This window comes from Mobula birostris, chromosome 7, assembly GCF_030028105.1.
Source record: "Mobula birostris isolate sMobBir1 chromosome 7, sMobBir1.hap1, whole genome shotgun sequence".
Taxonomy (NCBI): domain Eukaryota; kingdom Metazoa; phylum Chordata; class Chondrichthyes; order Myliobatiformes; family Myliobatidae; genus Mobula; species Mobula birostris.
In genome coordinates, this window is record NC_092376.1 from 109911579 (window position 1) to 109929037 (window position 17459).

The 17459-nt window shown below is 40.1% G+C and overlaps 1 protein-coding gene across 2 annotated transcripts in view; it reads right to left on the bottom strand.

The window, feature by feature from the left end:
- LOC140200362 (slit homolog 3 protein-like) overlaps nt 1-17459 on the bottom strand; it is a 669401-nt gene that overhangs the window by 257144 nt on the left and 394798 nt on the right. For both annotated transcript variants that reach the window (XM_072263584.1, XM_072263583.1), the window contains 2 exons: nt 16148-16219; nt 4680-4751 (listed from right to left, as the gene is read on the bottom strand). In XM_072263584.1, the coding sequence (XP_072119685.1) occupies nt 4680-4751; nt 16148-16219 (144 nt within the window). The remainder of the gene's footprint in view (nt 1-4679; nt 4752-16147; nt 16220-17459) is intronic.

The window sequence follows — 17459 nt, forward strand, 5'->3', positions numbered from 1 at the left end:
TTGCCTGAGCCGCTGTCTGACTCTGGAAGGCATCAGGGTTACATCCAATTCGCTTGCAGTTGATGTCCCCATGTATGCTCTTTCACATGGATCACTACACACTGCACAGGAACAGCGAGCGCCGGCTGTCTGTTTCCCCTTTTACCGTGCTACACTGATATCACTGAGGCATTCATTCAACTGGTCTAGTTACGGTCAACTGCAAAGAAAGCATCTAGTCTATGCAGCGTAATGTAGTGGCTGGGCGTTACTGCAGGTGCCGGGGCAAGAAGGACCAGACATCGGATAAAAAAAACACAGCCAAATCTTTTACAAATTTTGCAAAACTTGAAAGAAAATGATTTAAAAAGTCATCTGATACTCATTTTTGCCAGTTTTATGGAGAAGTGAAACAAGGAAATGATTGCAACACCACTGTATAGCCAGACAGTACAATGGCTGCTCACATCCACAGTAAGTGAAAACAATAGGAAACTGGCAGTCCCTCAATATCCTTACTTGCTAAATTGTGAAAACCATTGAGTAAGACTTCTCAATGCAAATGAAAAAATAATTATCTGTCTTCCAGATAATATATTGTGTATTGCATATGATTACTATTAGTATATTAGCATAATACAATAGTTTTCTACCTACAAAGAAATATCTGAGCCAATTACCAATTTGGCTCTCGGAACTCAGCAACAAAACAAGTTTTACAACAAAACCAATAATATTTAACCAAGCTGGACCAATTTGCGTTTTCCAGAAAGGAGTCGACATTCTTCAAATATGAATGCCAGTTCTTAGAAAGAGCATGAATACAGCAAATATATATTTTATAAAAAACAACCTCAGTTAATTCAGCATTTTGGATCAGTTGTACAAATGAAACGTACCCGTGAAGCTAATTCAGATCTCAGGTAGAGACCAACCTAAAATTCCTGGAGCAACATACCTGTCCAGGCAGTTGGATTCTTGGTAAATGCTCACTGTGAGGAGATAAAGGTAGTGTGGTCGATCTGGAAAATTGAAGTTTTCTTTTTCGTTGGATCAGCGCATTGCATTCCTTGCAGCCGCTTCCCTTTCGGTCGCTCAGTGTTTATCCCTCCCAAGTCCCAACTGCAGAGATTTATGCCAGGCCGAGCGTGCTGACATCAGGGCGAGCACTGCTGATTAATCACTGCGGTAACATATCAGTGAGGTTTTTTTTACCGCAGCAATGTGAAGAGGGGAGGTGTGGTGAGAGTTGCGTATGTTTGCGCTGAACACAACACCCTTTGTATGTATACTATTAAATGGATAGGAGAAGGAAGCAATAGTGCGATTTTGCAGATAACACAATGTCTGCAGCCATATCCTGAAACTTTGCATCCATATTTTTCACCTGGTACTCATTGTGTGGGGCAAAGCAAAGACTCAAGGCAATGAGGAAAAATGACATCCACGGAAAATGCTACTGGCTGTATGGTTCCTTTGTTGGGTATAATGTGCTTGGGAACCGTTATGTTTCCTGCCTCTGAAACCAGGGTCACCTGAATTCAACAGTATGAAGATCTGTAGTTTCTAAGGTAGAACAGCTTTTTTCCCATCAAGCAATAAAATGGACCAAGGGACCGGTAGTAATACTTTCATGATAGGGTTAGTAAGAACTGAAAGAGTTTATTGATCCAAAGCGAAAAGGAAAGAATGACTACTTCTGCAGCCTGCAGCTAGAAGGAGAGGACAGAACAAAACTAAAGGATAGAATGACTGGCCAATCCTTTATGTTAATACATTGGTATCTCAAAACACAGCCCCTTTTATATTCTGAGACAAAAGCCATGGGTTTAAGGAATGTTTATCAGTAGATTGCATCTGTCTCCTTAAGTGACTGTTCGTCACAGGTGATCTCTCAGTCCTCCATTACTTGCTTTAATTTTCCATAGTTAGCAGATGAAGTCACATTGCCACAACTGTATCTTTGGCACCACACCAAAGTCAATTTCAATTCCTTCCTCCTTGCCATGTTAATCTTTCTTCCCACTTCATCAGCGTCGGGAGCAACATTAATATTTCCAAATTTACACAAGTATTTTGTTTGCTTACTCTGCTTGACTCATTCCTATATTTAGAATTAGCCAATTAGATCCACAAAGTCAAAATTATTATCCCTATGAAGAAGCTTCAAAAATTCCAAAAGAATTCCAGACACATTTCCTTCCCCGTAAGCAGTCGCTGTGGAGGATTAATCGACAGCAAGGAATAATAAAGCAGCAAGGGAATGTAATGCTTCGTTTCTTGAAGACCATTTTACCATTTTACCCTTATAGGGTCTAACAGGATCCATACATATATACATTTCATCTTGATTTGTGTTTTCATAATTGTGCAGTGTATGGAATGCTATCTGCAAAGCACAAACACTAGGAGGTGCTTCTGCCTTGGCTCTTCCAAGGTTTGATGAGGTAAGCTCTAGATTTTCCTGCATGCTTGATAAAATTAGAAATGGAGAACTGTCATAAAAATAACTGAAGGGACCAGGAGAGAAGCAGACTAATCTCTCTGAAATGTGCATGATAAAATAAACTGGAGAATTTTGGGTGAAGCTGTATTAAAAATGTTCTAAGCACCAACATTCGAGCCAACGTTGAAATAATACATGGCTTTCTGACTTCTTTCCTTCGTGAAAAGTGGCCACTTAGCCAAACTGGTCCATGACTATACAAGTGCTCCACACAAGCTTCATCTTGAACTTCATTGAAGCCTCACTGCATAACCTCCTGTTCACGTTTCTCTCATACACTATCAAGACTCTCCGTAAATGCATCTATGCTCTTGGCTTAACCATTCCATTTACTTCAAGTTCCATATTTTAACCCATCTCTGGTTTTAAAAAAATCTGAATTTCTCATTAGATTTATATTTATGACTTGTGGTTTTTAATTGTCCTCAAATTAAACCAACTTTCTTCATAATGTATTCCATCAAGTACCTTCAAAGTTTTAAAGAACTGTGTTATGTCACCTCTCAGTCTTCTCATTCTTTGAGAAAAAAGCTTAGGTCAATTTAGCGTTCCTGAAAATCAGATCTCTCAAGCCAAATATTAGTGAGAGATTTCCTTATGCTTTCCAATGAGGAACATGCCTATATAAGAAAGAGCAAATATTTTTTGAAAGGGTTAAGAAATAAAATGATTAGCAAATCTGATGGCTTATGAAGCAGAAATAATCCCAATTTACAATTAACAAGCGGATCCCAGTGCAAAAATATATTGCCCACACTGCAGAAATATTGGACTAATTCAAGTGGGAAAAGTCAGCTTTAAAGCTTACAATCAAATGATGATTAGATTGGCATTGAATGGCATACTCCTGGCTTATGCTCTGCCATTTACTAATGATAACAACAAACATTTTCTGACTTTCTGTGTTGTAACAGAACAGAACACTGATTTTTTTTCAGGGCATGGTTGAAATGGTGGGGTTTTGGAGGTGTGTAATATTTAAAATATATTTGTTCCAAGTTTCCCTCAGAACACTAAACACAGAATGTCACAGTACCTCTGATCAAGATTTACATCGCATGTTTTTTCTCACACAACAGCAACAGTATCTTGCCAGATGAATGAAAATAATGGCTGCTCTGCCATCTTTGAACTTCCCTTCCATTAACTCAGCAACAGCAAAACTCAATATATGATAGGACATAGGAGTTCAGCTAATTGTATAAAGATTGAAGATTGCTTAATGGCATTTCCAGAACACAAGAGCAAGGAAAAACAAAATAATTGTTATTTTGGAATCAACACAGAATAAAATAAACACAGTAAGATAAAGGACACAATAAATATAAATACATAAAGTAACTTTTTTCATAGATTGATTGCATATACCTGAAGGGATACTAGGCACAGGAGTGTTTGTACATAAGGTGACTCTGACAGGAAAATGCCCAGTTTGTTAAACATGTGACCAATAAGAAAAAATCCAGAGTCAATATGTGCCCAGAAACCCCTCTGAAGATCTTGTGGAAGTGGGGTATGTGCTGGTATGTTTAGAATTTCTAATATTAACAATTGGAACTGAGATACAGTCATTCTCTGCAGGAATAATGAGTCCCATCTCACACCTACACACAAGGACTTTGCTTAACTACACATTAAAAGCATCCAAAAACAAAACTTGGACCCATATCTCTCTCATAAAAGAACACTTCCTCATATAATGCACACATCATTAGAAGTGTATTCATACACGGGTTAAAACAGGATATGAAGATTATTTTCTCATAAAACATGGGATAAAATTATTAATAAAAATGACATTGTTGCCAATTATTTAAACTCTCAATCTCATTTTACAATTTTCTTCACCTGCATCTTTCAGTACCAATCAACTCAATTTAGCTCACTTTTATTACATCTAATTTTAGACGAATTGTTTCGATGTTTTTTTCTGTTGTGAGTTGGATTAACTCACGCGTATCTTTTTGCTGGACTGCTACATGCTGAGAAGATTTATTAAATGCAAGTGAAGAGAGAAGAGAGTATGACATTAGCACTCTCAGTAATGGGTCGCTGCCTGGTTGACTGTGTTCAGCTCCAGTACACGCAGCCAGTCTGCAATCTAGGAATGGGTTAATGGATGGGAATGTTAGCGGCTAACTACAGGCACAGGGTAAGGAGGAGGGGTAAAAAGAGAGGGACTAAGTCCACTTACAGGATCTCCAAGTCACGCAAGGCTCTGAAGGTTCCATCTTCAATGCAACTGATGTGATTGTTGTCCAGCTGCCTGTTAAGCAAATAAAAAAAACAAAGAAATGCATCAGAGGGGCAGCGAGAAGACAAAGCCATGTTTCTCAGCAGGCAAGGTCTTGGAACATCCTCGCCACCCTTCACTAGGAAAACTAAGCTCAACACCCAGAAACATCAGGCTGCCTCTGGCCTTGCACTCCACGCTGCTTTTCCCTTCCACCGAATGAAAAACCTTGCAGTGAGCACAGAAGCCTATCAGCTCTCCGTAAATATTAATTGCGCAGTTTTTTAAAGGCAGAGGGAGTAATTTCATTACATTAGGTGGCCTAATCCATTACAGGCTTTTACTGTCCTGTCACTGAAACCATTTCATTAAAAGTAAAGGCTTCTAAATCACTTGAGGTCACACAGTTGCCCTCGACGACCTACCAGAATTTTTTTTCATTCCCTTCCTTTCTCCTGGATTTGGAGGCTGTCTTGAAGTCTGCCTGACAAGTCCCTGACACAATGCTGAGTACTCAGTCACTGTACTGATCTGGCAGGGTGCACACAGAGTACACCACTCGAATTTAAGCACAACAACTCTCATTTGAAAATCACTAATTATGCCATGTGCCAAAAGCATACCAGATTGCCCTGAGAGTGAACCATCAACTCCTTCCCCTTAGTATGCTCTTCAAAAGAAAAGAAATAGGGTTTTTTTTTTGGGAGGGCATCAGTTCCTATTTTAAAGTAGCATTGTTGGCATGTGAATATAATGAAAGAGCAAGTTGAAAGAACCGGTTAACCAATATTTGCACAACGATCAAACTCATGTAAGGTGCACAGTTCTCCCACGTGTGAACGTAATTAGTTGAGTGGGTGCAGTGGCTGGTAGTCTGGAGTAAGATGCAGAGTAACATAGCCGTAGAATTTGAAAAGTATTCCTTTCAGGGTGGCATGGCGATGCAGCTTGTAGAGCCAGCCAATATCTTGCACTGCTAGGCACCCAGGCTCCATCCTAATTCAGTGTGGAGTGCCCTCATTCTACCTGTAGCCACTAGGGATTCTTCTGGGCACTGCAGTCTCTTCCCAGATCTCAAAGATATTTAGATTGGTAGGTTATTTGGCTAATGTAGGTTGTCCCTTGTGTGTAGAGTAGTTAATGAGAACGTCTGGAGAAAAATGCGTTTCATGTAGGGTTAATGTAGGGCAGTTCAAGGTGAGTATGGCTTTGATGGGCTATGAAACAAAAGATCTCCTCCAAGCAAAGTGATTCAGGAATTTCTAACACCACAGGCAATAAGGCCAGTATTTTTATTTCTTGTGATTTGTTATTCATAAGCTCTGGCTTGAAGCTTAAAGTGTAGAAACAATTAGAAGATACTCAGTGATACGATACGGTCACAGTATAATGAGGGGGTTCAAGGGATTGTGAGCATTGCGAAAGAGGAGTATGGAGGGAAGATATGAGGAAGGTAAGTATTCTTGGAACCAAACTAGACTAACATGGGCAAGGCAGAGAAGGCTATTGAACCAAGTGTTGGTAAATTGGATTAATATAAATGTACACATAATGGTCTGCATGGAAGTAGGGAGCAAATAGATCACTCTCTGTGTTGCTTGACTCGATGACTAATTGGAATTGAAATGGAATTGATTTATTTTTGTCACATGTACTGAGATACATTGAAAAGCTTGTCTTGTACACTGTTTATACAGATCAAATCATTCAGGTAGAACATGTTAAAATAATAACCGAATGAAGGATAAAGTGTAGCAGCTGTGGAGAAAGTGCATTGCAGGTAAACAGTAAGGTATAAGATCATAACAACGTGGATTGTGAGGTGTAAAGTCCATCTCATCGTGCTATGGAACCATCCAATAGTCTTACAACAACAGGATTGAAGCTGTCAATGTGCCTGATAGAGTGTGCCTTCAGACTTTTGAATCTTCTGCTTAATGGAAGAGAGGAGAAGAGAGAATATCTGGGGTGGCGGAGTCTTGGTTTATAATGACTGCTTGAATGAGATAGCAAGAAGTATAGCCAGAATCCATGGAGGGGAGGCTGATTTCCATGATGTGCTGAGCTGTGTCTGCAACTGTGCAGAGTGGTTGTCATACAAAGCAGATATGCACCCAGACAGGATGGTAAGGGTCAAAGACAACATGCCAAATTTCTTTAGCTTCAGGCATTTGTGAGCATTCTTAGCTCGTTGAATCAGGACAGGCTACTGGCGATGTTCACTCCCAGGAAGTTGAAGCTCTCAACTTTCCAACAAGAGCATATGCACCATCCCCTGTGTTTTGCTGACACTGAGATAAAGGTTGTTGTCAAGACACCATGCTACTAAGTTCTCTGCCGCTTCCCGTACCCCCACTTATCACTACTTGAGATACGGCCCACTACGATGGTATCATCTGAAAACTTGTAGATAGAATTAGAGCAGAATATGGTCACATAAAGGAAGAAGAGTAGGGGCTGAGGGTACAACCTTGGGGAGTACCAGTGTTATAACATCATACTGACTACAGTCACCAGGGTCTTTCATCATACTAAAGATCAAATGCATGAATTGGTGAGACATGCTTGAGGACCAGGAAAAATTTGAAGCGGTTGAGTATTTAACCTTTATAACTACAATGAATAGCCTGTGGTTGTTGAGAATATTGCTGGAAGCATTGGAAGGAGGATTTATCTGCTTTGGGGGCAGAGAAGGGTTTTGGAGTAGAGAATGCAAACTAGTATTTGGTATCTGATCTTCTTCACTTGAATGGGTAGGAATTACTTATTAACAGAAGAGCATCTGCTGGGATGGTAATTGTGTGTTTGACGTAGGATAATACATCCAAAGCCAAATTTTCTGGGACAGTCTGAGGCCTTGAATTAAATAATCAGTGATCCTATACAATTTTAATCTTTCATTTAATCTACTATTTTTATGAATGGTGCTGAGAAATAATAGAATATTAACTTTATTCTTAAACTTTTTTAAATGATTTGATTAGTTTATCAATAAGTTATTTAATTTATTTTTTTATTTAGTGATAGAGCCCTTTGGGCCACGCCACCCTTGCAACCGCCTGACAAACCCAATTAACCCTAACCTAACCTAATCACGGGACAATTTACAATGAGCAATTAATCTACTAACCAGTACATCTTTAGACTGTGGGATGAAACTGGAGCACCTGGGGAAAACCCACACATTCCACAGGGAGGACGTACAAACTCCTTAGAGAATGGCGTCAAAATTGAACTCCAAACTCCAGAACAACTTCAGCTGTAATAACGACGTGCTAACCTCACGTGGTTCCCCATTGTTATAACAATAATCATTCATAAAGATGAAAATGGCCTCCTCAAATCCCTTTCAAACCAATAGGCACAAGGTATACTGTAGATGCAGTCTAGAGCAGCATATTCAGTAGGTTAGGCTGCATCTATAGAGGGAAATAAAGATGAGTTCCTCCAGCGTTTAATTCTATTTATTTATTTATTTGTTTAGAGTTAAAGCATGGAGCAATCCCTTCCTGGCCAACAAGCCACACCGCCCATCAATACCTCTATTTAATTCTAACCCAATCACAGGGCAATTAACAATGACCAATTAACCTATCAACCGGTACGTCTTTGGACTGTGGGAGGAAACCAGGGCACCCAGTGGAAACCCATGTGGTCATGGGGAGAATGTACAAACTCCTTAAAGAACTGAGCTCCAAACTTTGACTGCCCCGAGCTGTAATAGCGACACATTAACTGCTACGCCACCATGGCGACATTTGTGAAGTAGCAATAGATAATAACTTTGTCAGTTTTCTCAGGTAGGGGTTGATAAAGAGGCATGAAATTCACAGAAAACCAAAATGTAAATAAAGGCATATTTAGCAAAATGTAATTACTGTCAACAATAGTTCTTAAACCTTTTGCCAAATCAATGCACTCATTCAAAAAAAGTTTTGTTGCAGCACGGAATGGCCCAGCTCATTGTGCCTAATTTAAGCCCTACACTTTCCATGGGGAATGTCTAATGGAGCAGCTTGATATAAACTTCACTTTATTTTAGACTGTGTAATGTTGACCAGAAATGGCTTGCTTGTCAAAATCTGAATGGTGTTGAGCAAGTGTATTGTGAACAAAGTGCTGTGGGGACCAACCAAACACAGTATGAATAAAACAATGTATTACAATGCGTTGATGATCAGAAAAAAAAGGTGTGATATAAAAGCAGAAGATGTAAACAAAGGGATCATGGATCATATAGTATTTGGCACATTGTACGAATGCCAGCTCTTTGTATAGATAATTTTGTTCACTAGATTTGTTCAATTTTGTTAATAGATTCATTATTAGTCAGGGCTTGGAGGGATATGGGGAGAAGGCAGGAGACTGGGGTTGAGAGGGAAATGGATCAGTCATAATGAAATGGTGAAGCAGACTCGATGGGCCAAATGGCACAATTCTGCTCCTATATCTTATGGTCTTATGCTCTTATATTTAGCGTAGCCCTGAATCCAAAACTTTGTTCTCAAAGAACTGAAGGGATAGGTTTAACCTGCAGTAGAACAAAATGGCAAATATTTCCAGCAAAGAGTAAGTTTGTTCCCTTTTTGTTTCTGTGCTAGGATTTTTTTTGTTCATGTTGGAATCGTGGATTTAATATGAAATTTAACAAAAGGATGGTACTTGCTTTCAGTCTTCCAGTGTCATAGTTAAGCTCATTTGCATAAAGAATGGCTGTCATTGCTTTGTCATGGAATGACCTGATCTAACTACTCATAGACACTAATGGATGCTGACAAACAGAGGGACCCTGAAGTTCACATCCACAGAGAATGGCAACACCTAGAGATAGGGTGATGAAGGTATATGGATGGCAACAAGAGACTGCAGGTGCCATAACTTGGAGCAAAAGCAAACTGCTGGAGGAACTCAGTAGGCTGGACAGCAACTATGGGAGAGAAGGACAATTCAATGCTTCAAGTCCAGATCTTGCATCAGAGCATCAGTTCTATGGCACATTTCCCTTCATAGGATAGGTCATAGAATGTGAAATTTGGGACGTTATGCTAAACCTTACAAAGCATCGGTTGGCACACACTTGGAGTAATGTGTGTATTTTTGGTCACCACGCTGTAGGAAGGATGTAATTGCGCTGAAGAAACTCCAAATGAGATTCCCCCGGGATGTTGTTATGGAGAGATATTGGTTAAGTTTTATTGCTTTCCCTCAATTGCAGGAGGCTGAGGTGTGACCTTATAATGGTATATAAAATCGTGAGAGGCATGGATAGGATACATATTCAGAATTGTTTTCCAGTTGTAGTGATATTAAAAAGAAGAAGGTATAGATTTCACATGAAAGGAAGGAGTTTTAAAGGAGATCTGAGGGATAAGTTTGTTTACACAATGAGTGGTTGATATTCTGGAATTTGCTCTCTGAGGAGGTGATAGAGTCAAATACAATTAATACTTCAAGAGATAGGCAATACATAGAAGGATATGACTTAACACAGACAAACGAGATTATTGTAGATGGACAAACAAAAAGTTGTCAAGGATGTAGTGGTTGAAAGCTCTGTTTCTGGGCTGTAAAACTCGACTACTTCATGCTATTTCTCCAGAAACTCTGCTACTTTCACATTCAACCAACATTCACTCTACCTCCAGAGAGCTACACGACCTCATCACTCACATGTAATACTGAGCCTTTCTTCCGCTATACAGTTATACAGTACTTCAAACTTCCAATGTGCAGGTGTTGGCCCCTAACACTCCTCTGGGTGCATGATATGCTAGAGATACTGAAAACACACACGTAGAGGGAAACAGAGAAGGTCTCACTATCCAAGATCTTAATTAACCAGAGTTGTAGGACCCACATGTACCCAGCAATGTCCATTTAGGCAATTGTTCACCAAAGCAGTCCTCGCCAAAACCTATAACCTCCTCTGACCTCGAGTAAAACTTCAGGTATGAGACCAGACTGTTCACACACAGTTTGTTGGTATCATGCAGATACAGGAGCAGAAAAAGGCCACTCAGCCCCCAAAACTTGTGTCATAATATCTTTTCTTGAATAAGCGCTCAAAAATTGTGCATATTTCTCCAGGTATGTCCTTACGTTGCACAGTGAAGCTAGTTATTGATCTGCAGGATGCACAATCAGGTCATGAATCTCATTTCAGCTATGGTTCCAATCCTCTGCCAATTGCCTAGATGAGACTACTCAAGCCCTTATATTTTAGCCACAAAGCAGAAAGGGGTTCCTGAAAATCAGGAAGATCTGTCACTTTTGGAGACCCTTAATAATGGGCAAAGATGACTCTGCAAGGCCTGGTTTTAGTTTCTGATTATTGCAGGCCATTGTTGTTTTACGCCATTGGTGATAACGAGTTTTGATTACTTTTGTGAGTGAAATGACCTGGTTACTCATATTCAGTCAGGCCTAAAAATCACCCTTCTCCTGAAATAATGGAAAGCATGGATTTTTGAAATAAAATCTTTTTCGGGAGTCTAACATAATGGCATATCAGCTGGCAGTTTATCTTTAGGTCACAACTGTTCTTCTCCATTTTGGGTCATTGAATATGGACTCTGGATATTGCTGCAACATGTGCACTTGGTGACGGCATGCACGTCGGAAAAGGTGTGCCCCAGGGTCTTCAGCCCAGAGTGTTCAGAACTTCCAGGAGGACCTCGTCTGAGCTTGAAGTTTTGTCAGATTGAGTAAGTGCAAGAGATTTGTCTGTTTCTGGTTTGTTAAGCTAGCTTCGAAAAAAGCTATCTTTCAATAAATCATGATTCTTTGACTCTAGTAAGGAGTGTAGCAAGGATCGAGCTGAGCACAATGCAGGGTGTAAGGCAGGTTAAAAGATAGAATATTGGAGGAGCATTGATGTACAGAGGGATCTTCAGGTGTAGATCCAGTAGTTCACTGGAAGTGCCAACACAAGTGGACAGACTGGTAAAGAAGTCATATGACATGCTTCCCTTCATCGGTAGGGGCACTGAGTCCAAAAATTGGGAAGTCATGTTGCAGCTATATAATGTTAGGCTACATTTGGAGCACTGTACATTTTTGGTCACAACACTGCAGGAAGGAGCTGAAGGTTCTAAAGAGAGTGCAGAAGATTACTGAAATGTTGCCTAGAATGGAGAATATTTGCTGTAAGGAGAAAATAGACAAACTTATATTTTATTATATCTACAGTGACAGAGACTGGGGGACAACCTGAAGAATGTTATAAGATTTTCAAATTCTCAAAGTTCTCAAAGACACACGTAGGGTAGACTGAGAGTCTTTTTTCTCAAGGTGGATTTGTCGAATCTAGCAAGCATAGGTTTAAGGCAAGAGGGGAATAGTTTGAAGGAGATTTGTTTTACTTGTGTATTTGTTTGGAGATACAGCGTGGAACAGGCTTTTCCAGCCCAACAGGCCATGACCCCCAGAAACCCACCTATTTAACCCTAGACTAATCATGGGACAATTTACAATGACCAATTAACCTACTAACCAGTACATCTTTGGACTGTGGAAGGAAACCAAAGCACTCAGAGGAAATCCACGTAATCACGGACAGAATGTACAAACGTCTTATGGACAGTGCTCTAAAATCTGACACCCTGAGTTGTAATAACATCCTGCTAACCATTTTACTGCAGTAGCACCCACCGTGTTCTGTGTCTTACATGGAGAAATGGGAGACTTAGATACAGCAGCAATATTTAAGAGGTATTTAGGCACATGAAAAAGCAGAAAATAAAAGAATATGGACAACATGTAGGCAGATGGGGTTAGTTAGAGTGGTATCACGTTTGGCATAGTCCATGTGAATGAAAGGGCTATTGTGCTGTATTGCTCTGTGTTCTATGAGCTTCAGATGAGTGGAAAGTAATGGACGTTGATGTCTGAAGGTCAAGAGAAAGAGATCCAGAAAAATTGTGTTTATAAAAGTATGGCAAAATAAGGGAAGAACCTAACAACTATACAAAGCCTTTCCCAGGCTTTGACTGTTCCAAAGTAGTTGAAAGTAATTGTGGTGCTGAATGGTTACGGACGGATAGGACCTACTGTAAGACGAATGAGCTCTTTTAGTTTTGTTGAAGTTGGTGGAGTGGGCCAAGGGGCAAGGAGAATTTACACACCTTCTTCAATTCTGAATGACGGGTCAATCAGTGTTGGATTATGAGTGTTTACAACAGGTGCCACTTTCCACTGCAAATCCTCAATTTCCAATTCGACTGAGGAGTTTTGTAATTTGGGCTGATACTCTACCGCCGTAAGTGTAAAGTCACCACCATTTATGCCCAGGTACTTCATGCTATCATATCTGCAACCGGGAATCTTTCTCTGAAAGTCAGTTCTAATGAAAAAAATTCTGCTGAAAAGCTGGAGAAGAAAAATTATCCCCTCTTCCAAAGGACTGGAAGCAGCTGAATAATAAAATGGATGTGAAAGAGAGGGCATTATCAAAATGACATATTCAGAGGTCATGGCTTCAATAAAGCTGCTGGAAATAGTAATTAAGAATTACAATATATTGTTTGATAAATTAGCTCTCTTTTGTGCTTAACCGTATGCATTCCTTGAAACATTTACTCAATAAATATAAATCACTTCAACCACTTCACTTAGCCATGTAAGAAAAAGCAATATGCGATCCTACAAGTAACTTGGGCTTCTTTTTAAGCTTACGCTGGTGAGATTAATTCATCATGGGTATCTGCAAGTTACAATGTTCTCACTTTGGAATTTAGAAAGGGGAGTTGACCCAAGTTTTGTTTTTCTGACTCTGGTTGTAAGGATTGATCTGAAAAACCCAGATTTAATTATTGTAAATTAAATACATGTGGATACATGTATTTTGTTCACTCTACTTCTGTTCAAAACATGGAAGCATTAACAAAAGAAGACAGGAATGTTAATTTTGATATGAAGTTGCACCTTTCCTGCCACAGTCTAACATCATTGTCTTTAAAGTGCTGGGGAAAATTCAAACAAAAGCACAAAGCTATTGGATATGAGGTCAACTTTCCAAATTTTCTTCATCTCCAATTCCTTTAAGATTCTTTCTTCCCTTCTGCCTCATGGTCATCCTTGGCCATGTGGGTGAAAAGGGGGCATGGCAGCAGACTGAAAGGGAAAGCTGGGCTCAGAAGACCAGAGGAAGCTTGGAGCAGGTCAAACTAGGAAATATTGAATAATGTGACGGGCTTAATGTTCTGGTGATCTACAGTCCTGTTCCAGTCTTCTTCCTACCTTGAGGTTGTTCACACATTTTGCTGTAATATACAGTAATGTTAAATTGATCAATATAACTGGCTCAACAAATCATTTAATTATGGGAAAATATGGAGTATAGATGTGAATTAACTATTGTAAGAAAATTATTGCCCTAGCTTGCAATGATTAAACCTTAATCCAAATATTTTGAATTCACATCCAAAGCTGTTTATCACATTTATATTTCTGGATTATTTTATCAATTTAAGATGATGGATGCAAGTGGGGAAGAAAAACTGACTTTAGAATTACGTACAAGTATCAATTTCAAAAGCAACAGCTCAACTTAGATGTTATATAACCTCTTCAATGCCCTCTCAAGTCAAGTGCAAGATAGATGGGAAGCAAGGATAAGTATGTACAAACATTTAAACTTAGAAGATCACCTTCATTTTCAAAGAGTGAATATTTTCTTTAAAAAAAACTACAGTTGCTGGAAATCTTAAATAAAAGCTAAAAATCATGAAAAGACTCAACAGGTCAGGCAGCATCAGCAGGTTAAGAAAAAAAGTGATTGTTTCAGGCCAATAATCATCTGATGAAAAGTCTTCAACCTGAAACAGTGACCTTGTTTCACAGATTGTTCCCAAACTGCTGAATGTCATGGTCTGGTCCGTGAAGTCCACATTCCGGCTCACGGTCCAGTCCATTGATTCTTGTTCTGGGTTTTCCTGTTTTCTCCCTTGTACTGTCGAGTGCCTCAATTGAGGCACCTGATTCTCATTTTGGGCTGGCTATATAAATAGCTCCTGGGTTCAGCTTCATTTGCTGGATTGTTCCCTTCCCTTCCCTTCCCCTTCCTTCTGAAGCCCTGCCTGCAACCTCCGCCTGAAGCATCGCCTACAACCTCGCTTGCGTTGTCACCTGTAACGCTGTCAAGTTCAAGTGCTGGAGCAAGACCGGGGCCTTGCTGTGTCAAGATAAGGAACAGTACGTCGTTGTTTGGAACCGTCTCCTTGTGTCCTCACTTTCGCTAGGTAGGTCCGGCTGTTTGCCGCTACCTTGTGTTGGGAACCGTCTCTTTGTGTTCAGTGTACTGTGTATAGAAAGAGCCCCAGCCCTTGGTCCTGTTCTCAAGGAGGGGGTCCTGGCTCTGTGTGCAGTGTACAAGTCCCAGCCCTATGTCCTGCTCCCAAGGAGGGGTCCCGGCTCTGTGTTCCATGTTCCTGTTCTCAAGACCAAGGCTCTGTGTTTTCCGTGCTCAAGACCAAGGCTCTGAGGTTCCTGAATTCCAAGTCCAAGGCTCTGAGGTTCCTGAGTTCCAAGTCCAAGGCTCCGAGGTTCCTGTCTCCCAAGACCAAGTCAAGACTTTGTGTTCTCATCCTATCCATGTGCCTCGCCCAGCCCTGTGCTGGAGGTTCCCTCATCTGGTGCTGGAGGTTCCCTCATCCAGCCCAAGCCAAGGCTTTGTGTTCTCGTCCTGTTCATGTGCCTTGTCCTGTGCAGAAGTTCCACGTCCAGTCCTGTAGCCACGTCTTGTCCTCTCCTAGATACAGGGTCCGAGCCCGAGCCAAGACCCAGGTTCTGGGTCCCTGTCCAGTCTCTGGCTTGAAGTCCTAGCCCAGGCTCCTAGTTCCAAGTTCCTTGTCCTGGTCCCGCTTTCCTAGTCTTAGTCCTAGCCCTAGTCCTAGCCCAGGCCCGGTGTCCTTGTCTCGTCCAGGGCCTGTGTCCATGTCCAGCTGCGCTTCTTCCCGCTATGCTTTGTTTTTTCCCAGATTTCCTTCTGATCAATCCTTGCTTCCCGACTTCCCTACCATTCTTACTGTCATAGTCCAGTTCCTAGTACTTCAGTGTCCGTGTCCTGCATTTGGGTCTGCCATCAATACCACCCCCCGCCCCCACCATGACAGAGTATTTCCAGTGTTTCTTTTGTTTTTATTATACAATAAGTTGCTTTCAAGGTGTGTGACTGTCTGACTCCGTTCTATATTTGGTTCTTCACAAAGTGCCTCATACACATCGCATTGAGGCAAGGGAAATGGTTCACTGCTGTGGGCTTCCTGTTTTTAGAGCTTGTGGCAACGAAGAATTTTCAGGCTTGTAGCAACAAAGGTTCAGAACGCAGCATAAAACGTGACACAATTCAGAAATATTTAGTGTCATATTTATGACATTTGCAAAAATATTACAGTACCACTCACAAATGTTTGATGCCATCAACTACTCACAGATTTTTGATGTCAACAATTCCACGGAAAGCCTTCCTGGGAAGAGCTGGAATCCGGTTCTCACTTAGATCACTGTAAATAAGAAATAGTAGATTTACTACTGGAATTCAAGATAGCAGAAGGAAGTTTTGACAAAAGAGCAAGTGTTACATTGAAGGGGAGCCTTTGCAATAATTGACAAATAGCTAGTCAAATGGCTTCAAACAAAGTGTGATTATTTCATGCAATGAAAGGAAATTCAAATCTTTAGACACACTTAGCTTTTGTAGCGTTTAAACCACAATAATTGACTAAACATTTAATTAACCTATTTAGAGCTTCATTAACAGAATAATTTAAAAATAGCACAGTGTTTCCAAGTATTTAAATTAACATTCTGTTCAAAAAACTGATTTTAATTTTCTCAGTTTTTAAAAAATTTGGCAAAATTTGCCCAAGGGGGAAGAAGGCCAATCAATTCTAATTCTCATGGGATTTTCATGCAGTAACAGTCGTAGTCTTGGAACAGAGAGAAGAAATGTATTTTCAGTCGCACAATGAAGACAGAAAGAGGGAGACAAGGATGGAGATGAAAAATCGCTGGGTGAATCATACAAAAGCAGAGGCATATATCTAGCTGATGAAAGTAAGGGACGGATAGAGAAAGGGATGGAGGTTTTATTTAACTGCATGCAACCGATGACCAAGGAAAGTATTAAAAAAGAAGAAAATCGGACAGCAAGAAAAACAACCACGGGAACAAAATGAGAAATGGAATTTGGGTGATGCAGAGGGTGAGAAAGATCAGGAAGAAGAGGTAACAAAAGAGAAGAATAGCAAAGGATTCTAATGGAGAAAGTAAGTGGGAAGAATATGAGAAGATGTAAGGGGGGAAATTGTAATGAAAACACAGGGATAACTTGGGAAATTAGTGATATGTAGGATAGAACTCAGGGAGGGAGTATTCGAGAAGGATGTATGGTGACACACAAAAAAAGGCATTTGGTAAGAAAATTAATCCTTTCAACCACATTGAATGGCTCCTGTTTATATGGACGATGTAATTTAAATTGACACGTCTCAGTAACTGATGTTTCCTTTTAAAACATAAACATATGAGAAACACAAATTACAACCTATTCAATGGATGGGTTCTTCATTTGGTTTTAATGTTCACAAAGCTGAACCAAAATTCTGATACATTTCACTTTTCAAATTATTGCCCTTGATTCCTTAACTGATCCAGTAACATACATATTATAACACAAATATGTCAAATCTTTGGGGGGCAAAATATTTTGACAAAAGCTTGTTAAGAACTTCATAAAAATAC